Source organism: Rhinopithecus bieti, unplaced genomic scaffold (assembly GCF_001698545.2).
Source record: "Rhinopithecus bieti isolate Rb0 unplaced genomic scaffold, ASM169854v2 scaffold_14454, whole genome shotgun sequence".
NCBI lineage: Eukaryota > Metazoa > Chordata > Mammalia > Primates > Cercopithecidae > Rhinopithecus > Rhinopithecus bieti.
In genome coordinates, this window is record NW_016808228.1 from 1,949,370 (window position 1) to 1,970,725 (window position 21,356).

General features: G+C 41.6%; 1 protein-coding gene across 1 annotated transcript in view; it reads left to right on the forward strand.

The window, feature by feature from the left end:
- Positions 1–21,356, forward strand: part of MAPK6 (mitogen-activated protein kinase 6) — a 49,217-nt gene that overhangs the window by 20,074 nt on the left and 7,787 nt on the right. Inside the window, 2 exon segments of the mRNA XM_017886149.1 lie at positions 10,017–11,199; positions 14,085–14,224. Of these exon segments, the coding sequence (XP_017741638.1) occupies positions 10,645–11,199; positions 14,085–14,224 (695 nt within the window). The 5' untranslated portion in view covers positions 10,017–10,644.

Genomic DNA, 21,356 nt, shown 5'->3' on the forward strand with positions numbered 1-21,356 from the left:
GAGTCTCGCTCTGTTGCCCAGGCTGGAGTGCAGTGGCCGGATCTCAGCTCACTGCAAGCTCCGCCTCCCGGGTTTACGCCATTCTCCTGCCTCAGCCTCCCAAGTAGCTGGGACTACAGGCGCCCGCCAACTCGCCCGGCTAGTTTTTTGTATTTTTTAGTAGAGACGGGGTTTCGCCGTGTTAGCTAGGTTGGTCTCGATCTCCTGACCTCGCGATCCACCCGTCTCGGCCTCCCAAAGTGCTGGGATTACAGGCTTGAGCCACCGCGCCCGGCCTTTTTTTTTCTTAAACTATGATTTTTGTAGCTTATCCAGCTTGTTGCAGTTTATAGAGTGAGGCTTGGTATCTTGCAGCTTTGAGCATTCTAGTCAGAAGTGGAAATCCTGAGCCTTTTGTTAGAATTATAAAATTTGAGAGCTGGAAGAGACCATAGAAATCATGTAGTTTAAGCCAGGTGGGGTGGTGTGCGCCTGTACTCCTAACTACTGCCTGGCTCTGCCTGGGTGACAGGGCAAGACCTTGTCTCTTAAAAAAGAAGAAATCCTGTAGTTAGCCACTTTGTTTTCCTGATGAGGAACTGAGACATAAAAATGTAAAATTCTTTGATTACACAGCTGATTTAGCCACAGATCCTGGAGTAGACACCAGATCTTTAAACTTATGGTTTATTTCTTTTAATATAAGCTGTCCCACTTAGTTATGTGTTGTTAAAACAGAACACCTGAGACTGGGTAATTTATAAAGAAAAGAAATTTATTTCTTACAGTTCTGGAGGCTTGGAAGTCTGATATTATGGTGCTGGCATCTGGTGAGGGTCTCCTTTCTGCATCATCCCATGGTGGAAGAGAAAGAGAGGGCCAAACTTGCTTTTGTAATAGGCCCACTCCCACAATAATAACATTAACCCATCTGCTTCTTACTAGTGATTAATAATCACCACTTATTAGGCCCCACCTCCCAACACTTGCATTGAGGATTAAGTTTCCAACCCATGAACTTTGGGGGACACATTCAAAGCATGGCACGGGCCTAGTGAAATCAGACTGGACTCTTTCAGTAGGGCCAAATTCTCAGCTGGGTCTGATAGGAAACAAACTTAAAATTTTGTTTTCAAATCTCACACGCTTTCTTTTTTTCTTCCTTCCTTTCCTTTTCCCTTTCCTTTCCTTTTCCTTTTCCTTTCTTCTCCTCCCCTCCCCGCCTTCCCCTCTTTTTGTGAAAGCAGGTTTATTAAGAAAGTAAAGGAATAAAAGAATGGCTACTCCATAGGCAGGGCAGCCAAATCTTGCAAGCCTTCTTCAGTTTGGAGATAATGAGAGATAAAGAGGAAGGATATTCCAAAAACATTATATGCCATTCTGAATTTTTTTTAAATTAGGGAATTGGCCAGATGCAGGGCTGATCTGTAATCCTAGCACTTTAGAAGACTTAGCTGGGAGAATAACTTGAGGCCAGGAGTTCAAGACCAGCCTGGGTAACATAGTGAGATCCCATTTCTACAAAAAAAAAAAAAAAAAAGCGTGGTGTGTGCCTACAGGTCCCAGGTGCTTGAGAGGCTTACTGGGAGAATTGTTTGAAGCTACAGTGACCTTTGATCATGCCACTGCACCACAGCCTAGGCAACAGAGCAAGACCCTGTCTCTTAAAGAGAGAAGGGGAATCTTCAGCTAAGCGTATGGTTCTCTCCATTTGATGAGAGTCCAGAGATGTTTTATATGGCCTTGCATAATGTGACTTTCTTTAGACCCTCACCAGAGTTAGCTCAAAAACAACAGCAATCATGTTTGATCTGTAGTCTGAAAAGCTGTGGTGCTAAACCCTGCTAGGATGGACTGAAGAATAGTGTCAAGGTCTTGCATATCTTCATTATACCTTCTTTGGTATTAGATGGGCTGATAGGACTTTTTAAGAGTCCTGCTTGACTGATTATATAGGATGCTATTTCAGTGGCACAGTCCCTCCCCACCACCTCAACAAAATAAGATGAGAGCTGTAACAAAGCTGAAGTGTTTTATTTCTTCATTCTGAGTGGGTTGAAACCAGCTGCCTTCTTCATGTTATTGGCAGACCTATGCATTCGCATAGAGTGAGGGTCCTGGTGGAATGCCTGGAAAGGAAAATACCATGTCTAGGAATCTTCACTGATGTTTTCTAGTGGTAGATCAGAATATGATCAGATTCTGAAAAATTTGAGGTAGGATTTCCCTTCTCCAAAGCTTTCTACTGCCAGGTAGCATATGCTATTTACATTGATTCGTTCAGTACATATTTTAGGGTACCTACTAATTACCAGGTACTATGCTTAGGAAATGTCCCCGGAGCTACTTAGTCCCACACCTTTTGTAACAGACAAAGCCACAGAAAAAAGGAGGGGAATGGTGCCCTGGAAAATGAAGAGTAGAGGTTCTGAAGAATCAGATTAGATTAGATTGGGGAAGGATGGCAAAAGAAAAGGGAGTGAAAACGTTATTAGAAAGAAGAGAAAGAAAAGTGAAATGTTAGTGAGATAGGGAGGAATCCACTACATGTCCCTGTGCTCCAGGAGTAATAATGTGTTCCTATGAGCTCAAGATTGAAAAAAAAAAAAAATTGACCTCTGCTCTACGTTAATGCCTAAAACAATGCCTGGCACATGGTGAGCATTCAGTAAAATGTTGAATGAAACGTAATGGATGGATGGGAGAGTTGAATCTGTTTAGTCTGTGTAAAAGATGTTTTAAAAGCATCTTGGCTCATTCTGCTTCTGGGCTCATGTTGGGATTGCTTTTCCTCACTCCCTTGGTTATACACGTATGACCATGTGACCTACTTTAGTCAGTAAAATCAGAGAAGTGAATGGTGTCACTTTTGGATGGAAGCTTTGTTGCCAGTGAGATAGTCTTGTTTTCTCTGCTACATTGCATGTCATTGGTGGAGATGGTAGGTACTTTAACAGCTTGGCTGACAGCTACGTTGGACTTGTGGCATGAGCACGACTTAGATTTTTGGGGGCCATCTATTATCCTGACTGCTACGAAAATTTATATTTTCATCTGGTTAGAATCCTCAGGTGTCCAAAGGTGCTTGAAGAAAGAGGCTGTGCACATGGCTCCTGTCCTGCATTTGCACCAATATTTCTTTAATGTTAATTAGGTTAGGAATCTTAGAATAAAGCCTCCTGCCAGGAGGAAGATAAGAAATGGGATGAAGGGTTATTATAATTATTTAAAAATTTCCAGCCATAAATTTGTGGAAAGGATTGTATTTGTTTAGTATGCAACAATTTGAATAATATCTCTCCCATTCTGAGCATACGTATTAGCATAGGGCTTGGGAATAAAACTAAAGAAATGTAAGATTTGTTCTGTGGTTTTGTAAGTCATAGACTTAGAATTGGAAGAGTCTATGGGGATGTTATTACTAGTTTATCTGGTCTATGAATTTTTGAATTTCTAATATGGATGACTTACAGTAAAGCTGTAACTAGGAGATGGAGTCTCGCTCTGTCCCTCAGGCTGAAGTGCAGTGGCAGGATCTTGGCTCACTGCAACCTCCACCTCCCAGGTTCAAGCGATTCTCCTGCCTCAGCTCCTGAGTAGCTGGGATTCCAGCCATGCACCACCGTGCCAAGCTAATTTTTGTTTTTTTTTAGTAGAGATGGGGTTTGGCCATGTTGGTCTGACTGGTCTCAGGTGGTCCACCTGCCTTGGCCTCCCAAAGTGCTGGGATTATAGGCGTGAGCCACCCCGCCTTGTTGTAACTAGACTTACTAGTTGTAATCTAGTTACACATTTACTACAAGTCATCCATACTGGAAATTAACAACTAGAGATAAGCAACAAAATAAACATAATGGCATGCGCTTTTTTTTTTTTTTTTTTTTTTTGAGACAGGGTCTCACTCTGTTGCCCAAGCTGGAGTGCAGTGGTGCGATCTCAGCTCACTGCAGCCTCAGCCTCCCAGGTTCAAGCAATTCTCCAACCTCAGCCTCCTGAGTAGCTGGGATTACAGGTGTGAGCCACCACACCTTGCTAGTTTTTGTATTTTTAGTAGGGATGGGTTTTACCATGTTGGCCAGGCTGGTCTCCAACTCCTGGCCTCAGGTGTTCTGCCCGCCTTGGCCTCCCAAAGTGCTAGGATTACAAGTGTGAGCCACCACGCCCAGCCTGTTTTGTCTTTAAGTTGAATAGTTTGTTACTGTCTTCTCTGACTTTGAAAGTTTATCTCTGTAGATAAGCATAGTTACTGATACTACCCAAAGCCTTTTAGACTTTGGCATTTTAGATTTAAGGTCCTGTGTCTCTTCCCAGGTTCCTAAGATTATTTGTTGTTAACAGTTTACACTCCCAGCCTCCTTGACGTCCAAATCCTGAAAGGGTCCCTGGTAGCTCTTACGGCCACCCACCACACATTAGGAGCAAGGGCTTTGTCAAGAATGCAGTGAGCAAGCAGCTAAGCTGTAGCACTTGGCCTTCTCTGCCCAAAAAGCTTAGTAGCTTTGATGAGAGCTTGAGACATGATCTCAGGGAAGGGCGAATTTGCTACAGCTACATTTATCTGTGCCAGGTTAGGAGATAGCTCTAGGTGAATATAAGAAAAACTCAACCTTTCCCATCAGTCCAAAAGCAACTGGGTTTTGGCCGAGGAGATGTGAGGCTGGCTAGGTTCCTGTTAACTCAAATTACTCGCTTGACTATGGAGAAGAGCAAAATGAGTAAGAGCCTTTGTGGAGAGGGGATGGCCCTTACTTCAAACTTTCTTTGCACATCTAGACTTCCTTTTTGACATAGGTAGGCCAAGTTGCTCCTTAATAAGAAAAAAAGAAAATTCAGTTTCTATAGATTGGCGAGATAGGACAAAGTAAAGTTACTTCTTTTGTTTGCATTTCATTACTTTATATACTTAGTCTTGACTCCCAGTACCAGCATTGCTCTTGGTGTGGGGGCAGACCAGGTGACAGAGAGCAGGAAGTAATGTAGCAAAGAGAGCAGTGCTTGAGCAGACAGTTGTGTCTAATGCAGTTTCAGGGAACTGCCTTATAAACTTAGGAAGCTGCTATCCAGCCTGGATTATAGAGAGCTCTTAATTCCGTGGCATGGTAGATCACTGAAAGAAAGCCAAAGTTAAAGCAAAAAGCCAACTTTATTCTTGTAAATTATTCTCTGTACTTCATTTTATTCACCAAGTTTTTAAAAACAAAACAACATGAAACCAGCTAATCAAACTTAGTGATCACTCCCCAGACCACCCAGAATCAGCCTGGTTGGTAGGAATGGGTAGCATTTATTTGGAGGCAGAGAAATTGGAAAGATGCTGGAAAGGGTCCCTTTATGTTACCTTCCTTTTTACTCCCTTGTTGAAGTGTGTAGAATATGTAAAAATATGGAGCCGCAGTTTTTTCCTGGGTCTAAGCTTTAAACTTTGCCTTTCTGAAATTAAGTATGAAAGATGGTGGAGATAATGGCAATTAATAGGACACTGATGTGGATAGAGGATGCAGTGACCATCTGCTGGTCCAGCTGAGTTTTTTATATGCTTTAGTCAGGCCAAGGAGCTCCATGGTTGACGTGAAAGTTGGAGGTAGTTGGAGACATTAGAATTTGGAATATAACTGCCCTAAGAGTTAAGGTGATGAGGGAACAGTTTTCTTTCTAGGGCCACTAGGAGAGCATGAGAGGCCTCTGCGTTTTTTATGGCTACCAGGCACACACATCTTGACTTTCTTAATCAGGTCAGACCCCCAGTGTGCAGACTCTCAGTAGTATCTTGTAGCATTCCTTGGTACCACTTGTCCTGTCTTCATTTCCTTGTTTACTTTCCTTCTTTTTAAAAAAAATTGTCTCTAGTCACATGATAAACTCCATGAAGGCAGAACCCAAGTCTCTCTTTACTCACCATTTTATCCCCATTGCCAAGGGATTGACACAGATACTTATCAAATACGTACCAAATAATGGAATATGACTGAATTGTAAACACTTAATGGATCCACTGTATGATATAGAGGTACAGCATGACTCCCAACTTACTAATTAAGGTGGGTCTATTTTCCAAGATCCTGGCTGAAAAGGTGCTCCAGCAGCATTTGGTCTAATGGATAGTGAAGGATCCTGAAGACTACTACTCACAGAGCAATGAGGCAGAATCACTGAACAAACACTGCCATTGTGAATACTTCTCCCCCCAGCTGTTTACTTGGTATAATCCTCATTGTCTAGTGGAATTACAGTTTGGTTTATAAATACTACCTTCTCTTGTTAGAATGTATAGTCTTCATCATCTGAGTACATAATGATGGCTCTGCAGTTCTCAGTGTAGGCAAAGCTCCTACCTTCCCTAGTATCATTTTTTACCCACTCTGCCTCGTTAAGTGCTGACCAGTCACTGATAATTCTGAAAAGGCATTCTCCTTGAAGTTTCTAGTTTGTGAGGCTTCTTGGTCTCAATAAAATTTAAGTGGGGCAGATGTGAATGGAGGTCTTAAGTAAGGATCTCTCATTTTCATGGCTTTCCTAATCTGGCTACAACGCCTACTATAGTGCTATTCTGTCAGATAACAGTGGTGTAATTTTTGACAAAGCATCATTTGTGCTTGACTAGATTGCTAGTGAAGTAGAAGTTTGAGAGAGAACTTGGAGATCTTACTGTTCTTATTTCATTTGTCCATTTGTCTATGGTGTTTTTTTCTTTTTTTTTTTTTTTTTTTTTTTTAAATATATATAAAGAACGGAGTCTCGTCTGTCCCCTGGCTGGAATGCAGTGGGCGCGATTCTCGGCTCACTGCAAGCGCTCCGCTCCTGGTTCATCGCCATTCTCCTGCCTCAGCCTCAACTGAGTAGCTGGGACTACAGGACGCCTGCCACCGCCGCCCGGCTCAATTTTTTGTAAGGATTTTTAGTAGAGCGGGGTTTCACCAGGTCTCGCATCTCTGACCGTTGTGATCCGCCTCGGCCTCCCAAAGTGCTGGGATTACAGGCGTGAGCCACCGCGCCCGGCCTGGAACTGATTTTACAGTCAGAAATGTAAAACATGACTGAGCTTTAAGGAATTGTCTACATTAAGGCAGGAAGGTAGGCATGAACAAGCATTCTATTTCAGGTAGAGACTAGAGATGTAAAATTTTGGAAATAGTGGAGCCTTTGAGAAATACTGGTTTTCTTGACGAGCCTGCGAAACATAGTGAAACCCTGTCTCTACAAAAAATACAAAAATTAGCCGTGTGTGATGCTTGCCTCAGCAGCACATATACTTTAAAAAAAAAAAAAAAAAAAGCCTGGTGTGGTGGCTCCTGCCTGTAGTCCCAGATACTTGAGGGGCTGAGGTGGGAGGATCGCTTGAGCCCAGAAGGCAGAGGTTGCAGTGAGCAGTGAGCAGTGATCAGGCCACTACACTCCAGCTTGGGTGACAGAACAATACCCTGTCTCAAACAAACAAACAAACGAACACACTGGTTTTCCTAGGATATTTCCGGGGGAGCAGGAAGAATCAAGATGTGTACAAACAGAAAAACCTTGGTGGGAGGGAGACGCAGTATTAAAGCCCTTTTAAAATCTGAAACTTTTACCAATACAAACATTTATTTTATTTTATTTATTTATTTTTTTTGAGACAGAGTCTTGCTGTTGCCCAGGCTGGAGTGCAGTGGCGCGATCTCACCTCACTGCAACCTCCACCTCCCAGGTTCTAGCGATTCTCCTGCCCCAGCCTCCCAAGTAGCTAGGGTTACAGGCACTCATCAGCACGCTGGGCTAATTTTTGTATTTTTAGTAGAGACAGGGTTTCTCCGTGTTGGTCAGGCTGGTCTCCAACTCTCGACCTCAGGAGATCCACCCGCCTTGGCCTTCCAAAGTGCTGGGATTACAGGCGTGAGCCACCACGCCTGGCCCCAAAAATGTATTTTTATTACTTATTTCCACAATCACATGGGCTAGATCACATAACAGCATTGAAAATCCAGTGGCTAAAGACCAAAGACAAGACTAATGGCTCAGTTGGATAATGGCAAATGATATGTTGGACTTAAGTTGTTTAAATTTTTTTGGGGGGGGCGGGGGGCAGAGTCTTATTCTGTCGTCCAGGCTGGAGTGCAATGGCGTGATCTCAGCTCACTGCAGCTTCTACCTCCCTGGTTCAAGCAGTTATCCTGCCTTACTCCGGAGTAGCTGGGATTACAGGCATGCGCCACCACGCCCGGCTACTGTTTGTATTTTTAGTAGAGATGGGGTTTCACCATATTGACCAGGCTGGTCTTGAACTCCTGACCTCATGATGCTCCCTCCTCGGCCTCCCAAAGTGCTGGAATTACAGGCGTGAACCACCGTGTCCGGCCTTGAAATATTTTTTTAGTTCAAAAGTTTATTCACAAACTTTTTAAGTGTTTTATTACAAATAGACTGGTAAGCTACAGAATTTTTAGCGGGCTAGGAGGGCTGATTTCTGAGAAGCAGAGAAAAACTTGCAGAGGAGAAGCCATCTGTTACAGTAAAAGAAAGCTCTTTTACTATTAGTGTCCTTCCTGTTAAGCAGATACAAGACCCGTTCTCATTTATTAAAAGAACTGAAGGATAGTAAGTATCAGTTTTTATTACAGCTGTCTTTCTCCTATTGGACAATGAGTTGAGTTTACTGAGGGCCGGAATCCTTTTGCTCATATCAGGTTTGCTCCTGCCTAGCATGTAGTAGTTGCTCAATATATGTTTATATATTAAATGAATAAATTGGTGGCTTTATTCTTTCTGCCTCAAATATTGTCTGGTCTTACTTGTTAGGAATTGTGACCACCGTATTTTCCATAATGCCTTATGTCTGGTACTCTGGGTACTCTGCAGATTCAAGGATTAGGCCATTAAGAAACTGAAAGAACCAAGTTGCATTTATTTTTTTTCAGGCTGGCTAGGGAACCATCTACTGGAGTTGAGGCTGTTTTTTCCTGCCCTTTTAGAGGATATTTTTTAAAGTACGAAATATTTTAAGCAAACAGAGATCAATATAACGAACCTTTATATACATACCAGCCAGCTCTGTAAGAGTCTAGTAATCTGCCATGCTTGTTATTTTAAAATAAATAACACATTAAAATGCAGAGAAATGATTCTGGTCTCTTTCCTTAATAACTTCCAGGTAATCATTATGAATTTGGTATTTGTCTCTTTTTTTTTCCTTTTGCAATATGCATATGTACTTACAAAAAAACTATTTTGCATGCATATAACTACTTATCTGTTCTCCTATTTTATGAAGTTTAGGTTGTTTCTAATTTTCTTTACCAAAAAAAATGAGCATTTCTCTAGGGAGTTTACTGTGAAGAAAAATGGCTGGGTCATAGAGTATGCTATTTATTTATTCATTTATATGTTTCTGCCAAATTGCTCTGAAGTTCTTGTACTAATTTAAACTCTAACCACTATTGTGTGTAAGTTTGTTTTTCCACACCCCTCAGACTTGACATTAACAGAGAAGCATTTTTTTCAATCTGAAATGTTCTTTTAAGGTAATCTTTTCCTATCAGTCACATTAAATACCTTTTCATAGGTATTATTCATTGTTCAAGTTTACTTTTATAAATTGAAGAGCATTATTCACATACTTATTTGTGCTGTTAGATTTTTGTTCATTGGATATTGATAGGCATAGTTAATAAATAAATATGCTCTTTAACAAACACATTGCAGACTTCTTATATATTCTTTTAGATAGATGTTACTAATGTTTTACCCCTCATAAAACTTGAGTTCTATAAAAATATTATGAACCTTCCCATACTTGTTGGCATTTCAGAAATGGTACAACCTAATGAGCCTAAGTGTTACCAAGAATCTAGCGTAGTGAAATCTGGAGCCCGGGCCAATGTGTGTGAATTGCTCATAACAGTTTTGTAAGCTATTATTGATTAAGGGTAATTTGTCACTTAATGACCATCAAGTTTAATGTAGCAGTAGTAGTTTATTGCTAAATGCTCAGTTTGTGTCATACTACAAATTTGAAGAAAAGGGTATTTCCTGCAGTGGTGACTCTCTTCTTTTTCTCATCCCCCCAGGTTGTATCAGAGTAAGATGGACGGTAGCTTTGATTGTGATTGTGGTGAGCTGGAGCCACCTGATCACTAACAAAAGACATCTTCTGTTAACCAACAGCCGCCAGAGCTTCCTGTTGAAATAAATATATAGCAACAAAGGAAGAAAAGAAGCAAAACGGAAATAGTGCTTACCAGCACCTTAGAATGATGCTGCTCAGGACCAGTCCAACACTGAATGTATCTGCACTGTGAGGAGAATGTTCATAGAAGCCTGTTGTGTGCATATTTATTCACATTTTTGTTAAATGTTAAATCGTTTAGCACGGTAATCTGAGTGCACAGTATGTCATTTCATTCCGTTTGAGTTTCTTGTTTTCTTTAAATGTCTGCAGAGTTGCTGCCCCTTTCTTGAACTATGAGTACTGCAATCTTTTTAATTCTCAGTATGAGTAGAGCTTTTGAGCTTTAAATCTAAGGGGAACTCAACAGGCCTGTTTGGCATATGCAATGAACATCAAGAAACCATCTTGCTGTGGAAGCATAATTATTTTCTTCTCCCTTTTGAAAGATCTTTCCTTTTGATGCCAGTTTTCTTCCTTGTTTACACAAGTTCAATTCGAAAGGAAAAGGCAATAGTAAGGGTTTCAAAATGGCAGAGAAATTTGAAAGTCTCATGAACATTCATGGTTTTGATCTGGGTTCTAGGTATATGGACTTAAAACCGTTGGGTTGTGGAGGCAATGGCTTGGTTTTTTCTGCTGTAGACAATGACTGTGACAAAAGAGTAGCCATCAAGAAAATTGTCCTTACTGATCCCCAGAGTGTCAAACATGCTCTACGTGAAATCAAAATTATTAGAAGACTTGACCATGATAACATTGTGAAAGTGTTTGAAATTCTTGGTCCTAGTGGAAGCCAATTAACAGACGATGTGGGCTCTCTTACGGAGCTGAACAGTGTTTACATTGTTCAGGAGTACATGGAGACAGACTTGGCTAATGTGCTGGAGCAGGGCCCTTTACTGGAAGAGCATGCCAGGCTGTTCATGTATCAGCTGCTACGGGGGCTCAAGTATATTCACTCTGCAAACGTACTGCACAGAGATCTCAAACCAGCTAATCTTTTCATTAATACTGAAGACTTGGTGCTGAAGATAGGTGACTTTGGTCTTGCACGGATCATGGACCCTCATTATTCCCATAAGGTATGTAGAGAAAGCCAGCTGAGACAGACCTTTAAACTGATACGCTTAATCAGGAATAGGTACCTGCATTTTCTTTGTATATTGTGGCAGAATTTTTAATCTTATTAAACTTTACATAGTGCCTTTTTTCTGATACAAATCTATCTTTCACACTCTCTCTGTTTGAAATGAAGGTGGAGTGGGATAATTAAATACAAATTTCTAAAAAAAATATGGTTATTATAATGAAGTTCTAAAGTATATGGTTATTTATTATACATGAAATTCTCCCTTAGTTATTTAAGAGTGGAATATACTTTCTTTGGGACAGAATTGTGGTAAGAGGGGATACTATTTCAACTTTTAGGTCTTTTGTTTTTGAGACAGAGTTTCACTCTGTCGTAAAGGCTGAAGTGCAGTGGTGCCATCTTGGCTCACTGCAACCTTCACCCCCTGGATTCAAGTGATTCTTGTACCTCAGCCTCCCAAATAGCTGGGATTACAGGTGTGTGCCATCACGCCCAGCTAATTTGTTTGTATTTTTAGTAGAGACGGGGCTTCACCATGTTGGCCAGGGCGGTCTTGAACTCCTAGCCTCCAGTGATCTGCCTGCCTCAGCCTCCCAAAATGCTAGGATTACAAAGGTGTGAACCATCATGCGTTGTCTTTTTTTTAGAGACAAGATCTTGCTGTGTTGCTCAGGCTGGCGTCAAATTCCTGGGCTCAAGTGATCCTCTGGCCTCATCCTCTTGAATAGCTGATGCTAAAGGTGCATGCCAGCACACCCAAACTTATGTCTTCTTTTGTCCCTTTAAGACTGTACTATTCAGTTCTGCTTTGTTTAAACTAAATTTAGCTTGAAATCTAAATTCCCATAAACAATTGGTAGTAAGTATAGCCAAAAAGATGCACAGCAACTTCCTCTTAGATAGCAAATGGCCTTCATACAAGAATTTAGTATTTTTCAAGCTGAACCTTGGTCTTTTAGTTTTGAAATGAAATCTTATGTGGGACCGTGATGTTTAAAATAGAAAAGTGGAGCTGCTTTGGCCGTAAAGAACCCCTGGGAGCCCTGCTTTGTTGGCTTTTCACGGTACCTGCCTAAGACAAATCTTCATATGTGTTGTTTCACATTAAGATTTTTTTTTTTTTTTTTGAGACCAAGTTTTGCTCTTGTTGCCCAGGCTAGAGTGCAATAGTGTGATCTCAGCTCATTGCAACCTCCGTCTCCTGGGTTCAAGCAATTCTCCTGCCTCAGCCTCCCAAGTAGCTGGGATTACAGGTGCCCGCACCACGCCCAACCCATATTAAAGTATTTTTACTTGGGCCAGGTGCAGTGGCTCACACCTGTAATCTCAGCACTTTGGGAGGCTGAGGCAGGTGGATCACGTGAGGTTGGGAGTTTGAGCCCAGCCTGACAACATGGTGAAACCCCATCTCTACTAAAAATACAAAATTAGCCGTGCCTCGTGTTGCATGCCTGTAATTCCAGCTACTTGGGAGGCTGAAGTAGGAGAATCCGGGAGGCAGAGGTTGCAATGAGCTGAGATCGCACCATTACACTGCAGCCTGGGCAACAAGAGCGAAACTCCATCTCAAAAAAAAAAAAAAAAAAAGATATTTTGTGGGAAACGAGTTCTAGGCTGGGAGCGCAGTGGCTCCTTCCTGTAATCTCAATGCTTTAGGAGGCGAAGGCAGGAGGATCACTTGAGGCCAGGTGTTTGAGACCAACCTGCGCAACACAGACACCTTTTTTTTTTCTAGAGAAAAAAGAAAAGAGATTAGTATTACACTGACCACGTCCTTTTTATGTATTTACTGTATCCACAGTGAAGTATTGTGGATAGAGCACTGAACTAAGACTTATACTGTCTAAAATTGACTCCATTTCTACATCTAACTAGCTATATGACTTGAAGCAGATCCCTTAATCTCTCGGTCATCACACCTATAAAATGGAGTTAATATCTACCATCACAATCTCTCAGGGTAGTTTTGAGGATGAAATAGGGCGGCAATATATGTATAAAGTTTTGTATGGTGCTTTGTAATTGTAAAGTAATTGAATAAATTGGTTATGAATAGGATTTATAGTAGAGGTCAGTAAGGAGGCTGACATTGGTTTATAAGTAGCACCTCTGGTGCTCTTTCCTACTGTTCTGACTTGAAGCATACTTGCTCCTTGATTATCTCAAGACTTGGAGTGAAACCAGCTTATCTGAAAAATACTTTGAATGTGTGGCCTAGAGTTAACACTATAACTAGAGTTTTACATAATTTTTTTTTTTTTTAAACAGGGTCTTGCTCTTGGCTCACTCCAACCTCTGTCTCCTGCGCTTCAGTGATCCTCCCAGCTCAGCCTCCCAAATAGCTGGGACTACAGGCGTGTGCTACCATACCAGGCTAATTTTTGTATTTTTAGTAGAGATGGGGTTTTACCATGTTGCCCAGGCTGGTCTCAAACTCCTGGCCTCAAGCGATCCACCCACCTCGGCCTTCCGAAGTGCTGGGGTTAAAGACTAAAGATTTTTTTTTTTTTTTTTTTTGAGACAGTTTCGCTCTTGTTGCCCAGGCTGGAGTGCAGTGGCGCGATCTCGGCTCACCGCAACCTCTGCCTCCCGGGTTCAAGCGATTCTCCTGGCTCAGCCTCCCAAGTAACTGGGATTATAGGCATGCACCAGCACACCTGGCTAATTTTGTATTTTTAGTAGAGACAAGGTTTCTCCATGTTGGTCATACTGGCCTCAAACTCCTGACCTCAGGTGATCCACCCGGCTCGGTTTCCCAAAATGCTGGGATATTACAGGCATGAGCTACCGCGCTCGGCAGATTAAGGATTCTTTAATCAAGTTTTAAGTACTGTTCTTTAGCTAAAGTAAAAAAAATGTTTTTTGTTTCTTTTGTAGGGTCATCTTTCTGAAGGATTGGTTACTAAATGGTACAGATCTCCACGTCTTTTACTTTCTCCTAATAATTATACTAAAGCCATTGACATGTGGGCTGCAGGCTGCATCTTTGCTGAAATGCTGACTGGTAAAACCCTTTTGCAGGTTAGTATTTTGTGGGGGAAAAAATTTTCCCAAAGAGAAGTAATTTTGCATTTATCTCTGAAGCAAGATTCATATAAGATTTAAAATAATTAGTTGTGATCTGGAATACTAAAATGAACAGATAAATTCGTGTTTTTATTCCAAAAATTGAGAAAACTTATTCACATTCAGTAAATTGGTCACTTCATAAATTATCAGAACTCTAGTGTTTAAATATAATTTCATATTTTGTGGACCCATAATAGTTGTTGGTAATCTGTGTTGATACTTGAGTTGCATAATTCTGTCAGTATCATCACTTCCTGGTGAAAATTTTAAGCCATTGTTGAAAATCCAACAAATTTTTCTTGGTCCCCTCCCCCTGTAAACAACCAAACAAGTGATTTTTTGTTAAGTTTGGTGCTATTTAGAAGTCTAAAGAAGTGTGTGAGAGAGAACTTTGTCAAGATGAGAAAAAATGAATAATCCATGAAAAATGTCTTGTGTCATAAAGCAAAGCATACATCTGTATAAAATTATTTAGTATAGACTACAGCTATAAACTTGGAGAAGCTATACATCAGTGATTGCTGGAATGGAAGGCATTATGGAGTCATAATAGTGAAGAATTTTAATTGGGGAAGAGAGAAAATGTGTTATTTAAGGGTACCCATATAAATAAAAGTATAATCCTGGTACATTCATGAATCTGAGATTCATGCAAGTTGTCAAATAATAATAAACGTATTTATGACTAGTTAAGATGGGTTCAGATACTGGAAAGTATTTAGAAAGTAGGCAGAGGACTTTCCATATGGAAAAGTAAGGAATAATAGGGGTACTGAAGATTTTTTAGTTGGGGAAATGGTGTGATAGTGATTAAGGCCTTTTTCTGTGTTTTGAGATTACTTTTTCCCCCCTCTATACCCTTTTTGTTGTTGTTGAGATGGAGTCTCGCTCTGTCACCCAGGCTGGAGTGCCGTGGCGCGATCTTGGTTCACTGCCAGCTCCGCCTCCCAGGTTCACACCATTCTCCTGCCTCAGCCTCCCGAGTAGCTGGGACTACAGGCGCCCGCCACCATGCCCAGCAATTTTTTTGTATTTTTAGTAGAGACGGGGTTTCACCGTGTTAGCCAGGATGGTCTCTATCTTCTGACCTTGTGATCCGCCCACTTCGGCCTCCCAAAGTGCTGGGATTACAGGCGTGAGCCACTGCACACTGTCCTCTATACCTACCATTTTTAGAGTTGTTCCCCCCGACCCCCAGACTGTGCTAAGAGCAGAAGGAAAGGAATAGGCCAGAGCCTATTTACATAAGAAAGATTAGTGTACATAGGAGAGCACTGGTGAAGAAAGGACAGCATGCATAAATGTCTTTTAAGTATGTTAATGCCAGTACTTAGTTTATATAACAGCCAGCCCTTTATAATTTTTTTCTATTTATCTAAAATTTCTGACTGGGCACAGTGGCTCACGCCTGTAATCCCAGTACTTTGGGAGGCTGCGGCGGGCAGATTACTTGAGGTAAGGAGTTCAAGACCAGCCTGGCCAACATGGTGAAACCCCGTCTCTACTAAAAATACAGAAATTAGCCAGGCATGGTGGCACACGCCTGTAATCCCAGCTTCTGGGGAGGCTGAGGCACGATAATCACTTGAACCTGGGAAGTGGAGGTTGCAGTGAGCCGGGATCAAGCCATTGCATTCCAGCCTGGGCAACAGAGACTGTCTCAAAAAAAAAAAAAAAAAAAAATTGTAAGATGTATGATAGTTTTCTAAATTGAAATTCGGAGGGATTCCTGGAAACTAAATTATTAAATGGATTGATTTTTGCTTAGGAACAATACTGTGATTAGAGGTTATGTTCCTGGTATCAAGTGCCTTCCAGTATATATAAACAATTCTGTATTGTTTGTTGCAGTGTCACAAATTACTCCAAAACTTAGTAGCTTAAACAACAAACATTTATTATCGTTTTACAGTTTCTGTGTGTCAGAATGTGGGAGTGGTTTAGCTAGGTGGTTCTAGCTCAGGTTTTCTCAGTCAGGATGTTGGTAAGAGCAGCAGTTACCTGAAGGCTTGACCAAGGCAGGAGGATCCACTTCTAGATAGCTTACTTACATGACAGTTACCAAGAGGCTTCGGTTTCTCACCATGTGGGCATCTCCATAGGACTACTTGAGTGTCTTCATAATATGGCGGCTGGCTTCCTCTAGAGCTAATGATCCAAAAGACAGCAAGGAGATAGCCAGTATATCTTATTTTAAAAAGTTGTGTTGTTATATAATTCACATACTATACAATTTATTTAAATTATACAGTTCCATATTTTTTAGTATATTTACAGAGTTATATACTCTGTAAATAACACAGTGTAATTTTGGAACACTGTCTTGGCTCCTAAAAGATCCTGCAAACCATTAGCAGTCACTTCTCATTTCCTCTTTCCCCCACCCGCTGGCATCCACTAATCTACTTTGTGTGTCTATGGATTTGCCTACTCTGGTTGTTTGAGATAACATTTGGACTTTGGGACAGGCTTCTTTCATGTAGCAATATTTTGGAGGTTTACCCATGTAGTGGCATATATTAGTACTTTTTTCCTTTTTATGGGCAAATAGTATTCTGCTCTATGAATATACCACATGCTATTTATCCATTCCTCAGTTGATGGACATTTGGGTTCCCACTTCTTCATTATGAATTATGCTGTTGTGAATATTTGTGTACAAGTTTTTGTGTGAAAATGTTTTCAGTTCTCTGGGGTATATATACCTAGGAGTGGAATTCCTGGGTCGTGTGGTAACTGTAACTTTTTGAACAGTTTCCCAGCACAGCTGTACCATTTTACATTCCCACCAGCAATGCATGAGAGTTAAATTTTATCTTTTTGAGTATAGCCATCCTATCAGGTATGAAGTAGTATCTCATTGTGGTTTGTTTTTTCTTTTTTCGAGATGGAGTCTCGCTTTGTTGTCCAGGCTGTAGTGCAGTGGTGCAGTCTCCGCTTCCCAGGTTCAAACAGTTCTCCTGCCTTCAGCCTCCGGAGTAGCTGGGATCACAAAGGCATGCACCACCACACCCACTTAATTTTTGTATTTTTAGTAGAGATAGGGTTTCACAGTGTTGGCCAGGCTGGTCCCGAACTCCTAACCTCAAGTGATCTGCCCGCCTTGGCCTCTCAAAGTGCAGGAATTACAGGCAGGAGCCATTGCACCAGGCCTCATTGAGGTTTTGATTTGCATTTCCCTACTAATGGATGTTGAATGTCTGTACAGATCTATTGCCTATTTTTTAAATTGGGTTGTCTTTTTATTGTTGAGTTGTAAGAATTCTTTACATAATTCTGAATACAAATCTTTTGTGATTTACATGTTTTTCTTCTATTCTGCAGTTTCATTTCCTTTCTTGATAGTGTCTTTTGAAACAAGTTGTTTTTTTTTGTTTTGTTTTGTTTTTTGAGACGGAGTCTTGCGCACTCGCCCAGGCTGTAGTACAGTGGCACAATCTTGGCTCACTGTAGCCTCTCCCTCTTGGGTTTAAGCGATTCTACTCCCTCAGCCTCCTGAGTAGCTGGCATCACAGGCGCGCACCACCATGCACAGCTGATTTTTGTATTTTTAGTAGAGACGGGGTTTCACCATGTTGGTCAGGCTGGTCTCGAACTCCTGACCTCATGATCCACTTGCCTCGGCCTCCCAAAGTGCTGGGATTACAGGCGTAAGCCACTGTGCCAGGCCTGAAACAAGATTCTAATTCTGAAGTCCAGTTATCTTTTTCTTTTGTCCCTTTTGCTTTTGGTGTCATATCTGAGGAATAATTGCCTGACCCAAGGTCGTGGTTGTTTTCTCCTGTGTTGTCTTCTGAGAGTTTTATAGGATTAACTTTTACAGCTGGGTGCGGTGGCTCACACCTGTAATCCTAGCACTTTGGGATGCAGAGGAGAGTGGAACACCTGAGGTCAGGAGTTCGAGAACACCCTGGCCAACGTGGTGAAACCCTGTCTTTACTAAAAATACAAAAATTAGCTGGGCATAGTGGCGCGCCTGTAATCCCAGCTACTTGGGAGGCTGAGGCAGGAGAATCGCTTGGACCTGGGAGGCAGAGGTTGCAGTGAGCCGAGATCGTGCCACTGCACTCCAGCCTGGACAACAGAGCAAGACTCTGTATTCGGTGGCAGGGGGAAGAAAAAGGGGGATTAACTCTTACACATTCTTTTGCATGTGGATGTCCGTTTGTCCTGGCACCATTTGTTGAAAAGATTCTTTCCCCATTGAATTATCTTGACACTGTCATCAAAAATCAGTTGACCACACATGTAAAATATCTTTTTGTGACCAAGTCTCAAAAGTTACATACTGTCAACTTTAGCTTTATTTTATGTGTTAGAAGTGAGTCACTAAGTACACTTCATGATCAATGGGAGCGGAGTTCAGTTCCACCCTTTAAATGGAGGAGTATCAAAAGAATTTTTGGACCGTTTTTTTCATTTTTTACCTTCTCGAATGAACAAGGATTAAGTGGATACACACACACATACATATATATATATATGTATGTACATATGTGTGTATGTGTGTATGTGTGTGTGTGTGTGTGTGTGTGTATATATATATAAAATTTTTTTTTTTTTCCGAGATGGAGTCTTGCTCTTGTCGCCCAGGCTAGAGTACAATGGTGCGATCTTGGCTCACTGCAACCTCCGCCTCCCAGGTTGAAACGACTCTCCTGCGTCAGCCTCTTAAGTAGCTGGGATTACAGGTGTCTGTCATCACACCCAGCTAACTTTTTTTTACACTTTTGGCCTGGCTGGTCTCAAACTCCTGACTTCAGGTGATCTGCCTGCATTGGCCCCCCACAGTGCTGGGATTACAGGCAGGAGCCACTGTGCCCGGCCAGGTGGACACATTTTAAAGCCACCACAGTAACGAGTCAGAAAAACAAGCCAGGTGTGGTGGCTCATACATGTAATCCCAGCACTTTTGGAGGCTAAGACCAGAGGATCAGTTGAGCCCAGGAGTTCGAGACTAGCCTGGGCAACATAGTGAGACCCTGTCTTGACAAAAAAACAAAAATGTAGCTGGGCATGGTGGCACACACATGTGGTCCCAGCTCTTCAAGGGGCTTAGGTGAGAGGATTGCTTCAGCCTGGCAGGTCAAGGCTACAGTGAGCTGTGATCATGCCACTTACTCCAGCCTGTGCAACAGAGCAAGACTTTGTCTCAGAACAAAAACAAACTTAAGTCTATATAATGAAAAATCATTTGGTCATGCTCCAAGTCATAGAAATGAGGTCAGTGCCTACTGCTGCTGCATGGATTATACAAAGGTTTCTTTTGTGGTTTTTTTTTTTGAGAGGGAGTCTCGCTCTGTCACACTAGACTGGAGTGCGCTTACGTGAGCTCAGCTAACTCCTCCTCCCAGGTTCAAGGGATTCTCCTGCCTCAGCCTCCTGAGTAGCTGGGACTACAGGTGCACGCCCCCGTGCCCAGCTATGTTTTGAAATTTTAGTAGAGACAGGATTTCACCATATTGGTCAGGCTGGTCTTGAACTCCTGCTCAGGTGATCCACCTGCCTCGGCCTTCCAAAGTGCTGGGATTACAGGTGTGAACCACTGCTCTCAGCTGTATTTGTGTATTTTGAAATGTTTGTTTTTAAACATTCAGTGCACATTCAGACATTAAGTATAGGAATAAAAATAATTGGATTTGTTTTAAAACTCTTTAAGTAGCATAGTCTTTACATTTAATAGGAATAGTTTGTGAAATGATCGGAAAGATCTAGGTTGTAGTTTTTTTCTAGTTGCCAGATGCTTCATTGATTTTTGTGAGTGAACCATTCGATAAAAACATGAAGGGAGAGCTGAGTGGTTATTACATATAAGTTGCAAATGAACACAGCAACAAAAGGTAAGGACCAAGCATTCATTGGAAATCAGTGTATTTTTAGCCTGTAGAAAGTGTTACAGTCTTATTTTTTGGTGCATTTCTCTTGTGTGTACAGATTGTCTCTCTGTAGGTGTTCCTGTCCCAGGTTAACACTTCTACTTGGGCAATAGGTATTTTCCCTCTTTCCTGCTTAGCACTTCTATTCCTCGCATCTTCACTTTACCCCTTCTGCTGGATCGTTTTTATCAGTATTCATTCAAACATTGATCTAATTTTTCCAGTCTTACAAGAGAATCTCTGTCCTCACCCCGCAGTCCCTCAGCTACTGCCACATACTACTGTACTCTTTGAATGTAAAACTTCTCAAAAGATGTGTGCATCCTTGCTGCTCTTAATTCCTCTGCTTACATTCCGTCTTTCACCCTGTCCAATCAGGCTTGGTCCTCCACCAAAAACCACTCTCGTCGAGGTCACCAGTGATCTCCATAATGCTAAATCTCTTATCAATTCTAAGTCCTCATTTTGAACCATCTCCAGCATTTGTTACAATTGATCTTCCCCTCTTCAGGTGCTTTTTCAGCTGTCTTTGGACATGCCACTCTTCAGTTCTTCCCTGGCCTCTTTCCAGTCACCCTTGCCAGTTCTTCTCTTTCGCCTCATGTTGGAAGTATCCCAGATTCAGTCCTTGGACTCCCTGCTCCTCTAGTTTCACTTAGTCCCTGGGTAATCTCATTCTTTTTCATTCCTTTAAGAATTATCTATATCTGATGATGACTCTTGAATGTTTATCTTCAGCCCTGACCTCTTGTCTGAATTCCAGGTTCCTTAGCTCAATATCTCCATTCAAATGTCTAATAACAAAAGTTAACCTATCCAGAACTGGGCCTCTGATATTTCTTCCTCATACTTTGTTTTTACTATCTTCCTCATGTTAGCAAACCAGTACCTCCATTTTTCAGTTGCTTAGACAAAAATCTTGTCACTGTCCTTCAATTCTGTTAGTCTGTTAGCACAGATCTGTGGGCTCTTTCTTCAAACCATATCCAGACTCTTAACAGCTTGTTATTATCACTCTTACTATCCCTCCCCCAGTCCAGTCAGCCATTATGTCTCTCCTGTTAGAAGGACCTTCTCTTTCCTGCTTCAGTATGTGCTGTCTTTAGTTACCACATCACAGCCAGAGTGGTCCTGTGGAAAGATAAGGTAGATCATGTCGTATCTCTGCTCAAACTGTATGATGGCTTTCCTTCCAACTCAGGGT